This window comes from Oryza brachyantha, chromosome 12 (genome assembly GCF_000231095.2).
Source record: "Oryza brachyantha chromosome 12, ObraRS2, whole genome shotgun sequence".
Classification (NCBI taxonomy): Eukaryota; Viridiplantae; Streptophyta; class Magnoliopsida; order Poales; family Poaceae; genus Oryza; species Oryza brachyantha.
The window spans coordinates 8,077,268-8,093,717 of record NC_023174.2 but is presented as its reverse complement, the minus strand read 5'-3'; the positions used below and the strand labels follow the sequence as shown (position 1 = coordinate 8,093,717).

Below are 16,450 nucleotides of genomic sequence, written 5' to 3'. Positions count from 1 at the left end.
ATAGCAGACCTGAAGGTCTCCTTTTCCAGTGAGTTCTTGGGAACGTGGAGTGATTGTGTGCAGAAAATAAACTAGAAAGATCGCAGGAACAGAAAGAACACCGAAATCACAAAAGCGATGACACGAGATATTTATCCCGAAGTTTGGATTTTTCGGTCCTACTCTCCGTTGAGGCGCTCCTGCGAGCGGGATCTCTCTCGATCTTTTCCCTCTCTTGGTTTCCTCCCACAAGACCAACACGGGTCTCCAGATTCACACCTAAGTACTAGCAACCCCTTCGATCGACCACCAAGATAAAGATCAAGGCGGATTGCCCAGTCCTAGGTTGCAATCCGCTCTACCCTGCAGCCCTCTATGAGAAAGCGCAAGAATTCACTATCAATCTTACCTATTTCCTTACGGAGATTAGGCAACAACCTTCATAAACTTGCTCCCGGACGATGCACAAGAATCAGAGGCTCGAGGGCGACGCCTATCCATCTAGGAGATCAATCTACGAGAGTAATAAGCCACCTTGACTCCGCATGCATCCATCAACGCCCAAGAACGATCACTCAAACACACACTAGCCTAAACACTCTCCCTAAGATGTGATTCAGTGATTAATCTCTCTAGGAAGTGTTTTGGGTTGGTAGGGAGGCTTAAGAGGTGCTAAACTTGCCCTAGCAAGCAGAGAAATCGAACAGAAAGCCTCACCAACGGCTAGATCTCAAGGGGGTCTTAAATAGGCTGGCAGCGTCACTTAGTCGTTGGAAAAGAAACCTAACCAGACTGTCCGGTCCAGGGGCTGGACTGTCCGACGGACACTTAACTCACTCACTCAGAGCAGGAGCCGGATGAAGGTCTGGACCATCCTGCCACCGAACTATCCGGTCAGGGGGCCAGAGCGTCTGATTCTTGTTGCTTAGGAAAGACAGCAACAAAGCCTGCATCAAAGTAAATCGCGTAATCCTTCAGCTTCAATTGAATTGATCCCTTAACTTTTCTGCAAACACAATTCATTAGTGCACACATGCTTGGCTAACATTGTCATTAATCAACCAAAACTCCGTTTAGGGGCTAGATGCACTTTCAGTATTAAATATAGACCGATAACAAAACTAATTGCATAAATAAAGGCTATTGCATTAGACAAATTTTTAAGCTAATTAATCTACGATTAGCAAATGTTTACTGTAGCATCACATACGCTAATCATGAAGTTATTAGACTCAATAGATTCGTCTCGCGAAATAGTCTAGAGTATGAGGTGTGTTTTATTAATAGTCTATATTTAATATTTTTAATTAGTGCCCAAATATTGGATGTGACAAGGACTAAAAATAGTTGGAGGAAACAAACACCCTCTAAATATAGTAGCTAATCCTATCTATTCTCTGTGTTATTCTGATCCACTCTTGTTATCTTGAACAACTAAGGCCCTATTTAGTTCCAAAAATTTTTACCAAAAACATCATCTTTAGACACCTAAATGAAACATTAAATATATGTGAACATTAAAACTAATTACATAGTTATGGAGAAAATCACGAGACGAATCTTTTGAGTCTAATTAGGACGTGATTAGCCATAAGTGCTACAGTAACCAACATGTGCAAATGACAGATTAATTAAACTCAAAAGATTCGTCTTACGGTTTCCATGCGGAATCTGAAATTTGTTTTGTAACTATGTTTAATACTTTAAATATGTATTCAAAAGTTTGATGTGATGTTTTTATAAAAATATTTTGCAAACTAAACCAGGCCTAACTGGATGCCACACAGTCAATGAGCCTGACGCTAAGATGGCAAAGCACGATTTTACATTACCGATGTTGCACCCAGACGTAGGCTAGTATGTCTAGACTACCTCCACCTCTGCCACTGTCTACCAGCTTGTTCTATGGGTTATTGATGCCATGATTTTACTACCCACCATCGTCTTCACCTAGATCCGACGTCGACTAAGCCCAGCCTCACGGGGGAGGTCTCAAGGAAACTGCGCGTGAGTAGGAGGCCAGGGGAGGTCTCACGGGGATAGTGTCGCTAGGGATGAAAACAGTTTGGAATATTTTCAGATTCCAAACCAGTTTTCGCAAATGAAAATTACCAGTTGTTTTTTTGGAATTTACTGGAAACAGAAATGAATTGGAAATTTTTTCTCGGAAACGGAAATGGATACGATAAGGGCACAATTCGTCGGAAATCAGAATCAGTCAAAAACTTTCCAGAATTTTTCTCGAAAGCTTTCAGAAATTTTTCTTGGAATTTCTGTAAGCCTATGTACCATAAATCCAAAATATCAGCCCAAATATACCAGCCTACTTCAGCAAGTTAACCCTAAGTACTTAATTAGTCAAAACATATACACTTACACTATTTTATAATAACATGTATGATGTGCACTTTACTTTGTAATATGATGTATAAACTTGGTAATAATCTATGAAATATGTACTTTAATTTGTAATAATTTATAAACTATAGCCTTTATTTGGTATTGAGACAATCATTAATAAAGTGATATATGAACTTGATTGTAATAATAAAAGTGGTATGGTTAGTTGCTAATGTTTATAATTTTTGATCTAGTGTTTTAGAAAAAAATATGAAAGCTCGGTTTGAGGGTTTTTATAACGAGATAAATTTCTATTACCGTATCACTCCGATTCGTATTCGTCCTGTTTTCATATTCGATAATATTTGATTTCGTTTTCGTATCCAAAATTTTCGATTTAAATTCCGATTCTAAAAAGAGATATGAAAACCGAAACAGTAAGTGGTTTTCGTATGGTTCCAAGTCGTTTTCATCCCTACTCGTCGATGCTTGACTTGTGCCTCCCCTTTCTCCTCCTTGAGGTAGGCATCGGTAAGCAGTGGCTAACATATGAACATATTTTTTCTATGATATTTTAATGGTACAATTGCCACTAACATGTGGATGATATTGAATTTTTTTTAACCTTTTTACTGTAATTGCATGCAAGACAAAGACAAAGCTAGCGTGCCGGTTTTGACTGATGTGAAAACCTCCATTTCTGGTTATGTGATAAGGATGTTATTTAGACTACGCCCAATCTTCCCTCTGCTGTGAGTCACCGGCCTGGCCGGGCCCAGTGGAGCACTCACGGCCCCATTAGCTGCTAGGGGATCCCGGAAGAAGAATCCCAGCCGTTCATATACTCTATTCCGGCGGCCCATCCCAGCCGCACGATCGAGCTGCACGACTATATAATCCCCACCCCTCCCTCGCCTAAATAGGGTTACATCCGCGCTGCGCCCGCCCAAACCGCCACTCCACCCCGACGCGAGCGAGCGAGGCAGCGCCGCCGCCGCCGCTCGGAGGAGGAGAAGCAGCGTCAGCCATGGCCGTGGGGAAGAACAAGCGTATCTCGAAGGGGAAGAAGGGATCCAAGAAGAAGACGTGAGTTTCTCTCCGCCCACATCTCCTCACCCTTCCTTGCGGTCTTGCTTGCCACGGCGCATGGGTGTTGATCCTTCTTCCTTCGTGCAGCGTCGATCCCTTCGCCAAGAAAGATTGGTACGACATCAAGGCCCCATCGGTGTTCAACGTGAGGAACGTCGGGAAGACGCTCGTGTCTAGGACACAGGGCACAAAGGTATCGCGCTGCTTGCTTCCTTCCGCTTGGGGTCTCTAGATTGGAACTAGATTTGTCTTGCATTCCTATATCCTGTTTTTTTAATCTTTGTTCCATCCCAAAATTATGGGATATGAATGCACTATAAAAATGCATATTTCTGAAAAGAATTACTCAGGCATGAGCTCTTTTGTAGATATGTAAAATATTGATTCTGATATCCATGTTTCTGCTCTTATATGCTTGCTTTATTACGGAGGACCATATGATTTTCTTTTTTGGGCTAATGTTGAAAATTATCTATCTATTTTCAATTAATTTGTTAATTTCTAGCTTTGTACCTTATATGCTTGCTTTATTACAGAGGACCATATGATTTTCTTTTTCGGCTAATGTTGAAAAATATCTATCTATTTTCAATTAATTTGTTAATTTCTAGTTTTGTACCTTATTGAATTGTAAGTACACTAGTTAAGTGCCTTTGCGTTGCAACGGGAAAATAATTCACACCAACTACTCCACTATGTAAATGAACAAAATAAATTAAATCAAAATAAACGCATCCTCAATAATTCTATCACACCTCCATTATATACAAACATAGAACCACAACATGGCACAATTCTAATGATGTGAGATACAACATACAATATTTTTCTGTGCATGTTTCAATTTACAAAGTTGTGTATCTTATATCAATTCTAATTAAAAATATGAAAACCACAATTTCTCACAGTACACACTTGCCACGGAGAAAAGAGAATTGCTATTTTGTCCACGAAATCAAATAGCTTCGCTAAAATGGTCTCGGAATCATGGGCTTGAATAGAATGACCCTATATCCGGTGGCACTGCTTTCAAATGGCCATCAACCAAATTAGTGACCGAATTCCCCCTCTCTTTTGCTCCTGCCTCTCTCTTGCTCTCTCTCTCGCCTCTTCTCCTCGCTTGCCGCCAGCTGGCCGGCAGCCACCTCGTCGGACAGCGAGCTCCCGAGCACCGCTGCCCGACGCCCACGCCGGCCTGTACCCGACGCGCCTCTCATCTCTCGCCGCAGTTGTCGCAGCCTCGCTGAACATTTCATTTATTGCTTAGCCTCGCTGAACATCGCAGCCATGCTTCTCTAGTAGTCTTAAGAGCATTTCATTTATTGCTTAGCTTCTAATCACTCTGTTCTAGAGTTTTTTTGGGGGGTTTTCTGCACAGCTGATTAGTTTGTTTTACTGCAAAATCAAAACGCCAAATTTTATTCTTCGAACAGCGTACATGTTTTGGATGATCTGGAACAGTAGTTTCATAGATGGATGTCGCGGGCTTGCTGATGGTGGCGATTTGCTAGGGGAGTCCAGAGACGAAAGGGATCGAGAGATCAAGCGCGGCACACCGATTCCACCGACTTTTAGGGGCCCACACGTCAGTGGATAGAGGCAAGGCAGACTCACGGACCACCACCATTGGGGTCTTTTATATAGTAGCGAAAAGGACGTCTCTTTATAATTAATACAAACAAAGTTTTTTGCTTCCTGATGACCGATGCTAGTTCAGATGAGCTTTGTATGACTTTGCATGGCAATTTGTGTAAGGACAAAAGTATTGTTCAATGTCATCTATTTATCCGTCTACTTTCACAAATTTGTACTACAGTACTGTACAGTTTAGTGGTACCATCTTCATTTTTTCTGTTTATGCACTATTCAGTCTTTGTAATCCATAGTCCTCAACAAATAACACTAGTATTGTTAGTGATTGTGCGGTTTGAGGTTGTCTGTGTTACTTCATTGTATTGGATGCACACCCTACTTGCTAGGGTTTGGTTTAGCAATATGTAGGATATACATGTGGTCGTTAGCAGATCCCTGAATGTAGTTCTTCAATTGCATATATTCCTTTATTTGCTGGTTTATCAGGGTTTACTTTAAGTCACCTGTGTCATAATATCATTGTAAGACAATTAAATATTTATACTTCCTTCGTTTTAGATTGCTTCAGAGGGTCTCAAACATCGCGTGTTCGAGGTTTCCTTGGCTGATCTGCAGAACGATGAGGATCAGGCGTACCGTAAAATCAGACTTCGTGCTGAGGATGTTCAAGGCAAGAACGTTCTTACAAACTTCTGGGTAATGATTCTATCACAATGCAAAAATGCTTCTGTAGGTTGTGTTTTTTGTTGCTAACCAGTTCTACTGTAGGGGATGGATTTTACAACTGACAAGCTCAGGTCATTGGTGAAGAAGTGGCAGACGCTCATCGAGGCTCATGTGGACGTTAAGACCACCGATAACTATATGCTTCGTCTGTTCTGTATTGGCTTCACCAAGAGGAGGCCAAACCAAGTGAAACGTACCTGCTATGCTCAAGCAAGCCAGATTAGACAGGTAATCTTGATTGATATATAGTGGTCTTGCTATTTTTGAGCTGCTTATTTACCATGTTTGATTGTAATCTGTGTAGATCCGCCGCAAGATGGTGGAGATAATGGCGAACCAGGCATCATCCTGTGACTTGAAGGAGCTCGTGTCAAAGTTCATTCCTGAGGTGATTGGGAAGGAAATCGAGAAGTCCACATCAAGCATCTTTCCGCTTCAGAATGTCTTCGTGCGCAAGGTCAAGATCCTCAAGGCCCCAAAATTTGACCTGGGGAAGCTTATGGAGGTGAATGTTGTAATATAATCCATTTTCTTGTTGAGTTATGATGTGAATCGTCATTCTAAAGTGGTTTGTGGCTTGTTCCAGGTGCATGGGGATTATACCAAGGAAGATGTTGGTATGAAGCTCGAGAGGCCTGCAGAAGATGAAGCTGTGGCAGGACTGGAGGTCACTGCGGATTAGATTTGTACCTTATTTTGCAGAGCGCTAATGCTTCAGATCTGCTTAACTGTCAGTTTTTGTGGTGTGCAAGTGGGGCAATGTTTTTAGTTCTTGTTTATGGGCCAAAAAAAACTATTTATTTGCCTGCTCGTGCTAGGCCTGCTCTGAACTTGACAACCTGTTTTACATTGGTAATATACCCCTGCTAACACTATGGTGATATATTTAAGTGATATATTTAAATCCTTGCAAACTAAACAAATAAAATATAATATGTTTTAACTATCAACAATGAAATATATTTAGGGTGCATTTTGAAAGAGAAAAAGGGTGAAAACTTTTTTAGATTCCCGTTTATGCATGTTCCGAACTGGTAATGGTGTATTTTTGCCAAAAAAAAATCTATATATCAATTGCTTTTTTTAAAAAATAACCCATATTTAAAGTTTACAATAGCTAGTGCTTAATTTATTATTCACTAATGATATCTCGTTTTACGTAATCATCATCTTCCCTTGCGCTCAAACTCACCATTATTTCAAAAGGAAAAACAATAGAGATAATATAAACTTCATAGCGACCTAGGGAAAATAGTTGCAAGTTTTTTATCTTTAAAAACCATGTAAGTTCTAATAAACTTAAGCATGACCGTAGAAACCATATGACATATAATAAATTACGTAATCATCTTCTTCCCTCGGTCTCAAACTCTATCATTACTTCAAAAGGAAAAACGATAGAGATACTATAAACTTCATAGCGGCCTAGAGAAAATAGTCGCAAGTTTTTTGTATCTTTGAAAACCATGTAATTTCTAATGAACTTAAGCATTTAAGCATGACCGTAGAAACCATATGACATATAATAAATTATCACATGTCGTATCATCTAGGTCCCTAAACTTGTGTGCATGTGTCATCGTGGACATGCCACGTTAGCGGATGAAACGGATCGGAGCTCGTTTGGACCAATATGACATTCCAGACAAGTTCGGGACCTAAAAATGCATTTTGTGAGTTCAGAGACTTAGATGACACATGTACACAAGTTAGACCGTCGGTCCACTTCACTCTTGAATTTTTCACGTGGAAACGACGGGTACGGATTATTCCTATGGAATCACCTTATGTATCGATCAGCTGGATTTAATTTTGTACGTAAGCATGATAATTATATTTACACTGCTTGAAACCATAGTATCAGTAATGTGCCATTTTAACCTACATGTAAACAGTAATTGCAGTCCTTTTCCACATAAGAAACAGCTACTATTTTTTTAGATTCCATAAATATTCCATGTCCTTTTTTTTAGTTTTATTGAAAAATCCACGACTTTCGATCTCCTTTAAGTTGAGATATTTTTACCCAAACTGGAAACATGATCAACTCCATATCTTCTAGTAAACAACTTGATATCTTCCCAGTTAGGACCTTAACTCTAAAAAAGGGATAGTAAATGAGGGAATACTGAAGAAAACCATTATGGATTGCTCTCAATAAATTGAGTCTTTTATAAAAATCATGGATATACTAAAAGAACACAAATAAGACCACTTGCGCCACCGTTCGGTAGGACCAATTGATTACCACTGTTGTCGCCAACTCGCCATGACCCAAGACAAATGGTTCTATATAAAGCTTATCTCGTTCTCGTCCAAAAAAGATGTAAAAAAAGGTATGAATTTAGAATATGAGTGTGGTTCAGGAGAAAGAGGACACTGACAGATTATATATGAATTTGGGCTGGTAATAAACTAAACTATTGCAAGGCAACAATAACAAATGGCGAAAATAAAAGAGACTTTTCAATGTTCCTTAGATTTGTGTGGCTGCAAACGCTAGAATTTGATTTTACTAAAAAATGATTTTAGCAAACATTCAGTTATATTAAAAAAATTCTACGGGAATGAAATTGTTGCACCTGCAATTCCAGGACAGGAAGAAATTGCTTGTACAATGCTGATCAGCCAGCCACCACAACACACCAACCACTCAGCCAGGTTACCAGAACAAAAAACAGGCAAGAACTTGATCAGATTTGGCAGGAATCTTCTAAAACTCTAAAAGCTATGCATGTGCAACATGTACTGCTGAAGCTGCTGCTGATACAACAACACAAGCCAATTCCATCCAGATAAACCAACAACACAATGGGGTGATCTCTGTTGATCTCTCTACTGACAATAAACAACTAATGGCTGGCCCATACACTTGTTTTTGGGTTTTCCTTTCAGAGAATTTACAGTGATGATCTCCAGGGAGTGCTTATTGGATGACACAGATGCAGGTGTTGCCATCTTCATCATCCGAGTCTCCAGATTCTCTGCATGTGAGAAAATGTAGTACAAGTATCAAGAACGATGATAGAGTTGAATTTTGTTGTTGTAATCAGAGGTTTGAACAGTCATGGGGTCATGGCAATCAATGTTTTCACTAATTAGTGTAGAATGGTTCAAATCAAATAGATCTGTAAAAGGAAAGGAACTCTGAAAGTGACAACAATGGATAATTATGTTAGTATGGCATTTCCATCATAGAAGAAGACAGTGAAAGATGTTCGTGTTAATGTGCCATTAATAGTTTAAATGAAGCGATGGGGAATGTGAAAGACATAGATCATCAACATTCAGTGTATCCACTCATGATAGGATAATATAAAGCAGCTGGAATCAATCCAAAACACCACAACGAACCCGTTGACTTCTTCTGAAAATGAAGGTTTAAGTACAAAACTGCCATGTGCATGGATTTTTTTTAAAGATAGTGTTGAGGGTTTGCTTGTTCTTTTTAGCTTGGCTGTGTAGAGAGGGTTATAGAAAGTGATATACAATTACCCACTTGATGTGCTGCAAACTAATTGAAGAAAAAACAGAACAATATCTTTAGATGGAATCAACAAAAAACAAAACATTGCAGCTTGACAATGAAATCTCCATTATGACGTATAAGTTTGGAGAAGAAAAGGATATGGAAAGAGTAAGCTTGGTAAATGCACTAATGATTAATTAGTTGAGCAACACACATTCAGACCATTTTGCTGACAGATGGACTGGACCTGTATTTACAAATAAGATGTCCATGTAACACCTTAATCTGACTATGACTGCTGCATGGATACAACTGCCGTCGAAAAAAAATCGAATCTCCTGCAGAGCTTCAGGTTTACATTTTACACAAAGCAAGCACAAAATACAAAGAAAAACCGACCAAAAGCAAAGGATGCAACAACCCCAGGGCAGTGCAAGGTGACAAGGCCTCAATTTAGACAGGTGGACTTGCCTAAATATAGATAGCGACAAATGTAATTTGGATATTCGATTATGTTTTCTTGCTGCATTGAAGAAAACCACCAATTTTGGACGTATTGAAGAAAAAACTGATCGTGTTTAGGATTATAAGGCGGCTACCCAATAGGGAAGAAGATTGCTTGGTCTCCACTGTTAGTCAAACAAGACAAAGTGAGATTTTATTTTTAGTAACTTATTGTGATAAATAACAATTTATCTTTACTTCTTCAGAGTATGACCCCAGCCATCTGATTTCTTAATAAGATCAAGATCAGATGGATTGTGCTCACAGCAGCCGCATCTATGCTTACACACCAAAGCCAAGGTCAAAATATAGTAGACTTAATAATACTTTAACGACCATCTTACACAGCCACTACGTCGGAATAACAAAAGAAGTCCACCATCATCAAGGGGCAGAAGGCAAAAAAACGACCATTGACTCAGTCATTTGATAACCCCTAATATCAACCAACTACAAATGACCATGACTTATAGCAAATGCATGAATCAGTTACCTAAGACCAGAACATTCCTCTAGATATCAGAGACATTCCACATTTCCGTTAGCGCAACTGTTTCTACCCAAATCGATGAACACAAATATCACAAGATACGTATTCTGCATTTTGACACTACATCACACCAAATTCACCAGACATTTGAAATAGACAGTAGTAAGTAAATAAATATGAGAAGAGCACAAATGTTACCTTGGCTCAAATTCTTTGACTTCAGTGAGATCCTCCCCAGCAAATCCATCCATTTCGCATTGCCTTTCACCACATTCTTACTGTCCTCACAATTAGTCTTCTTCAGGCTACTCTTGGGAACCACGGTCACCACCACTTCCTTGCTAGCCTCATCATCATCGTCGTCATCGTCCTTGTCTGTCGTCGCAGCCTCAATCTTCTGCACCGGAGGAGGCTTGTCCTCAGCCAAAGCTGCTGCGACGCCGGTGGCCGGAGTTGGAGAAGCGGCGGCGGCGACATCATCCGCGGTCGATTTGTATTTGGACTTGGGTAGGCAAGGGAGGTTGCACAAGGGAGGAGTGCAGTAGCTCTCACAATGGGAACTCCTCATCAAAATGGCGAATTGGGGAACGTCGCGGATCCTCGAATGGTAATAGCAATGCAGGCTGTAGGGTTAGCGATACCTTGAGCTGATTGCGCGAGACGTCGAGGATGAGGAGGCCGCGGATCCGGCCGAAGGGCTCGTGCAGGTGGCGCAGCTGGCGACGAGGAGCACCCGCTCCACCTCCTCGTCCACCACGCCGGTGTCCTCCTACCCGTCGCCGTAGCCCGCGTCCACCATGTCCCTCCCTTTCATCGCCAGCCGGTACACGCTCTCCAGCCTCTCCTCCACCTCCCTCAGCGGCGTCGGTGGAGCGGCGGCAGCGCAGTGGAGGTGCGGCGGTGCGGCGGAGGGTTGGTGGCGGTGGAGCGGCGGCGTCGGTCGCGGGTGGCGAGACGGAGCGGCGGCAGCACGGTGGAGGGGCGGGGACGGTGGAGCGGCGGCGTCGGTCGCGGTGGAGGGGCGGCGGCGTCGCTCGCGGGGCGCGGTGGCACAGACGCGGGTGAGGGCGAGGCGGCGTCTGTGGGCGATGGGTGAGGGCGAGGCGGCGTGATCCCAGCCGTTGATTGGTAGATAGATAGAGGTGGGCCGTTAGATTAGAGAGGTGAGGATGTACAAGTGAAGGTCTCACTTGGTGCACTATAATTTTTGGTGCAATATAGATTACAATACGATAGAAGACCTATATAAGATAGAACTAAACGAAGACAGTTCAAATCTAAACGTAATCATGCATGAAATCAGTAAAATATTACAACATATGAGTAATCGGATACCAAATGTAGCGTAATCCATCAATCTATTTATTAATCTTAGCTGATCGGACAAATTCCTATAGCCATCGAACTAAACTTATATAGAACGGATCTAACCGAGACATGATGCAGTCAAGCACGATATAACCATGGGAAACGTGAAGATCGATGAGTTTAATACGTAAACCAACTGATTACTTGAAATAATGTTGGTTAGAACCCAACGATAAGCCCTCACGAGTACAACTAGATTGATCGGACCAAACCGAGATAGAATCGAGTTGAACAAGCTCATATAGATAGATCAAATAAAGAACTTGTGAGGACTTGATCGAGAACCTATCACTACTTCAAATATAGTAGATTACAAACACAAACTTACATTGTGAATCTGATAAGTTCGACGACTTAGCAGCAATGCGGAATTGAGTTTCTGGTCCAGTGGATCTGATCTATAGTTAGGGGGCAATACATACCAAAAGGTTCGGGTTCGAAGAAGGAAGGCGCAGTATATAACCAACCCACCCATAGCCGGTCTAACTGCTGAGAGAGAAAAGTGCTTTTCTTTTCCTAAGAGTCCTCGAGTACACACAAGTTGATCCTTTGCGAGATCAGGATGAGACCCTTCAGAATTTCTAATCAATCCATGTTAGGTCAACATCGAGATAGAGCAGTGCCGAGAGCTCGCTCTGTCGAAAAGATTGGCAATGTACCGAGGTTGAATTGATGAACTAATTGTTGTCTTTACAACGCTGGATAAGAATCCGGACTCTAATTAGATATAAAATCCTAAACAAACTTTAAGATAAAAACAAACTAACTTACACGGACTCTTGATTAATACCGACCGACTCTATCTCTAAGCTCACGGGCCCAATCGGACTCCAATCCTTGTCCGATTCAAACTCTATCGGCTGAACTCGTATCGTCTTCAGCTTATGTTTCTAGCCGATTCCCTTTCTCCTGCCTGATTTGGTCTTTAATCGTGCATTAATCCATAACGACAATTTCCAAAATCTAGTGTTAACAGTAACAGTCCATAGAGACTCCATGTTTAATTGTTATGCATTTAAACACAGAGTTAGGAGCTATACCTATTAGGTGCATCTTCGATGCACATAAGATTTCACGGTCTATGTTAAACTCTATGTTTAATTGTTTTTAACATTTAAGCATAGAGTCGGAGCTATACCTAATAGGTAAACCTAAACCCTAGGTGCGTCCCTGACGCACCTACCTTTTTCCTTCATTCAGAGCTCTCCACAGTCTTTTCAATCATCACAGAGTACTCGGGAAGCACTCGGATAACGTCAAGCGTACAACGTGAAGCTGCATCTGATGGTTAACAATCTACACGAATAATTTGTGTGGCTATGTATAACTTTGAGGGCTATTGTGGGATGCCTATACTAGGGGTATCCGTAACCTATACATATACGTATAAATATAGGGGTAACTAATAGGAAGGTAATCATATCTGTATCAGATCGGTTAGGAGTTTGATAATATCCTAATTGCATACCGAGAAAATCAGACCCAGCAGTATCCACAGGATAAATCTTAGTCTTACTAGATTAGGACTCTGCCATCTCTTTAAGTCTTACCCCACTGTATAAGGGGTACAAGGCACCCCTCAAGGGACATATCTATATACATCATCAAATACAATCCCAAGCAGGAGTAGGGTATTATCTCGCTAGTTGAGAGCCCGAACCTGAGTAAACCTACACCTTCATACTATTTATTTCTGAGCCTTTCTATCCACTCTATATATTATTGCCGACCTAGATCATCGATAGTTGTAGATGTGTTAGTTTTTATACCTAGCGGTTGGCTATAATATTGACCTTGCTATTATTGTAGGATGTCTTGTACTTACTGCAAACACATGAATAAAACTTAATTAGGAGCCTTTGATAACACTAGGCTCTAGCCGCTCCACCACTACACATAGGATGAAGAACGGTAAATTTAAATTAGGTCTATTAGCTCATACTTTGTCCATCGTAAAATACTACGGTGAAATGTCAAATGCCCCCTATTAATGTCTTGAAAGCTTGGTAGGGTGATTGAGTCCACCAAGAATAGCATGGGAGTAATGGCGTAAAAGTTATTTGGGACAAAACTTAAATGGGGCGGAGGGTCCTAGATCTCGTGCACCAGTTTTTTGAAACAAACTTCAAGTCATGTGTCCATGCATGGTAATGTCGTGATCAATTGCTTTGCTTATCTAGAGGACCCATACCTGTTTATGCTAGTGTTGTACCTTTTATTCCTATTACTAAAAAAGAAACTTTGGTTAAGTATTTCGGACAGCTCTTGAACTAAACAAGGGCATGTCATAGTATCTTATCTCCCATCTCCCTCTTCTCTCTCCACGTCTTCTCTCCTACTAAGGGTGTGAGGCAACCACTTGGTGGCCAGTGAACCCGAGGCAAGGTCGAGTTGGACCGCCAATATCATATAGCACATGGTGGCAAAGAAGAGACATTTGAGTGAAGGGAGGGCGGTGAAAGGTGGAATGTGTCAATGATGATGAACAGGAGCAAGGCCTAGAGTCCACAAGCAATAGATGCCACTAGTGTCCCAACCGAGCGAAGCAGTCCAACATGCGACTCCATGGGCTGTTGGAATAGTGCGGTGGGTGCACACTAGCTATGAGGCGTGTGTGTGAGAGCTAGAGGGCATAGGGTTGGCAATTTCCCCCATGAGGCCAGGGCCCTAGGTTTGGTCAAGGATGGGGACAGGGGAGGCTTTGTACCCGCGGGGACCCTAGTGATGCGACCAAGCCTACCATTGATACAATCATTGCTCACATTAAGATCAAGATGATCAAGTGCTGGAATCCGATTCGGCCACACGCTACATTGCTAACTGCAAACAACCGCCAAATTTGAAATTTGCATACGAGCTCCGTTTTGGCTCCGCGAGTACTTGATGGAAAGATCTTGGAGTCATATTTTCAACGGATCCAGCCTCATCATCAACTTCCATCCCAGTCATCCACAAATAAAGAAACAAGATGTTGCGCCACCTATCATGGGCCTTTGGGTTTGTAACTTTGTTTAGGACCCCGGCCCAAGAGGGGCCCAAGTGGAGTGCGCCCCAATCTGGTGGAGCACGACCCTAGCGCACCATTGGTTGTCCTCCCACCCCTATAAATAGCTAGGTACCCCTTGCATTGTGCCTTGCATTGTTCTTTTCTGTTTTTGCATTGTTGAGTTTTAAGTTGCATTGTTGAGTCGTGTTGCTGGTCTTAGAGTTAGTCCGTCTAGAGTTTCGAGTTCTGTTCACGTCTAGTACCACCCCTGTCGCTGCCCACCGTGTCTTTGTTTTCATTGGGATCTACAAAAACGAAATCGACTCGCCGCCACGGTTCTATTTTTGTGGTTTCGGGAATTTTTCGTTGGTCGGTTTGGGAGTTGCGTCGTTTGCATCTAGGTTTTACTCTGCTTTTACTGTGGTTCATAGTTGCACATGAGAAAGAAGAGATAACATATTAGTTGTCACGCCCAGAAATTCCTCACACGAATTTCTGAACTTAATTGTGTATTAAATCCCTGTCCAGGACCAGCCAGGGTACACAAAAAGACAATGTTGATTACATAACCATCGTTCTTAGAAACAACTGAAAATAACACTTATTCTAGCGGAAATGCAGCGGAAAGAAAAGGTAGACTAGCTCCACCGGGTATGGCTCCAGTCCACAGGCAAAGCTCCGACGGTAGACCAGCTCACTCCTGAGAGACACCTCCAACGGACTCAACTTCTAGCTCTGGAGGGGAAAAAGTTGGGCAAGGCTGAGTACAAACCACCGTACTCAACAAGTAACACGGAAAAGAGGGTAATAAATGATGCATAGGGATTATCAAGGACAGGCTAGGGTTAGTTGCAATAAAACAGCAGTTGAACAAATAACAGAGATTAAAATGAATAAAGATAATTGAATACAGTAAAGGATAAGTAAATAACAGTTGCAAAATACCACAACACTGTCCAACGTTACACCACGTTGCAACAGGCCCAACCACTACTCAACGTTACACCGCGTTGCAGTAGTCCCGAGTGAAAACCAGTTTACTCAAGTTATTAAAGGTTCACTAATCACAGTGAAGCTGGGAGTTCGCCCGTGACCGTGGGCACGGCTATTCGAATAGATTATCCTCTGATCAGAGGTGTACTACTGTACCCATAAGACACGACTCCACTACACTTGAACGTGCGCCGACATACCACCATGCATACCGGAAAGGAGACCGTGATAGACCCGTCACACAACCCTCCCTATTTAATCGCACCGCACTTCAGGTTTCACCCCCTCCTTTACACCAAGTCGGGCAGTCCCCTCTTGTGCCTTGGTAGATCCGGAAGCAGTAGAGGCTTTCGTTACACCACGATTGCCTGTCCATACTCCATCACGCCTACCCTTGCCTTGGTACGTCAAATAGTTCGAAGCCATGCTTCAAATCCCACCTTACCTATTTCGGCATGTGGTTAGCACTTAATTACTTCCAGGGTTTCCCGTGAACCGGTCCTTAATTGTCATGGGTGCGACTCTCAAAACCATGCACCCACAGCCCACCATTATCAATATTTTAGTTGACATTAACCCGAACCGGGTGATGAATCAACATTATAGCTATTCAGAACTAAGCATGATTAAATGTGATCCCATGAGCTACTTGTTCTAAGCACGGCTAAGCATTAACCTAGGCCTAACTCTAATCAAGTTACCCCTGGTCTAGGAATGAATAAAGTTGGATAAACAACGGCATAATAATAAGGTTTACCAGAGAAATAAATACAGTAAATACTTTAATTAAAACAATGCACGTTTGAATAAACAAAGCGGGGAATTTGCAATAATGGGTTCAATATGATCAAAGATGAGTGCCACTTGCCTTGCTCTGGCCCCTAGGGAACTTTGGCGACGATCTCGAAGTACA

At 41.9% G+C, this 16,450-nt stretch overlaps 1 protein-coding gene and 1 pseudogene across 2 annotated transcripts; one reads left to right on the top strand and one right to left on the bottom strand.

The window, feature by feature from the left end:
* Positions 1-3,253: 3,253 nt before the first annotated feature.
* LOC102704298 (40S ribosomal protein S3a-like) lies at positions 3,254-6,623 on the top strand. The gene is made up of 6 exons (XM_006663911.3): positions 3,254-3,405; positions 3,496-3,601; positions 5,560-5,697; positions 5,770-5,955; positions 6,032-6,232; positions 6,314-6,623. The coding sequence occupies exons 1-6, from the start codon at positions 3,347-3,349 to the stop codon at positions 6,407-6,409; spliced, it is 786 nt and encodes a 261-aa protein (XP_006663974.1). The 5' UTR covers positions 3,254-3,346; the 3' UTR covers positions 6,410-6,623.
* Positions 6,624-8,224: 1,601 nt separating this feature from the next.
* On the bottom strand, positions 8,225-11,102 carry LOC107305408 (annotated as a pseudogene). The gene is made up of 2 exons (XR_001551559.2): positions 10,389-11,102; positions 8,225-8,711 (listed from the first exon to the last, which is right to left on the bottom strand). The product of XR_001551559.2 is annotated as an uncharacterized LOC107305408 (transcript).
* Between the last annotated feature and the right edge of the window lie 5,348 nt (positions 11,103-16,450).

Excerpts from the sequence above, each read along its gene's own strand:
- LOC102704298 (XM_006663911.3), top strand. The coding sequence starts at position 3,347 with ATGGCCGTGGGGAAGAACAAGCGTATCTCGAAGGGGAAGAAGGGATCC. Across the intron at positions 3,406-3,495 it reads AAGGGATCCAAGAAGAAGAC|CGTCGATCCCTTCGCCAAGA; the intron begins GTGAGTTTCTCT and ends TCCTTCGTGCAG. Across the intron at positions 5,956-6,031 it reads AAGCAAGCCAGATTAGACAG|ATCCGCCGCAAGATGGTGGA; the intron begins GTAATCTTGATT and ends TAATCTGTGTAG.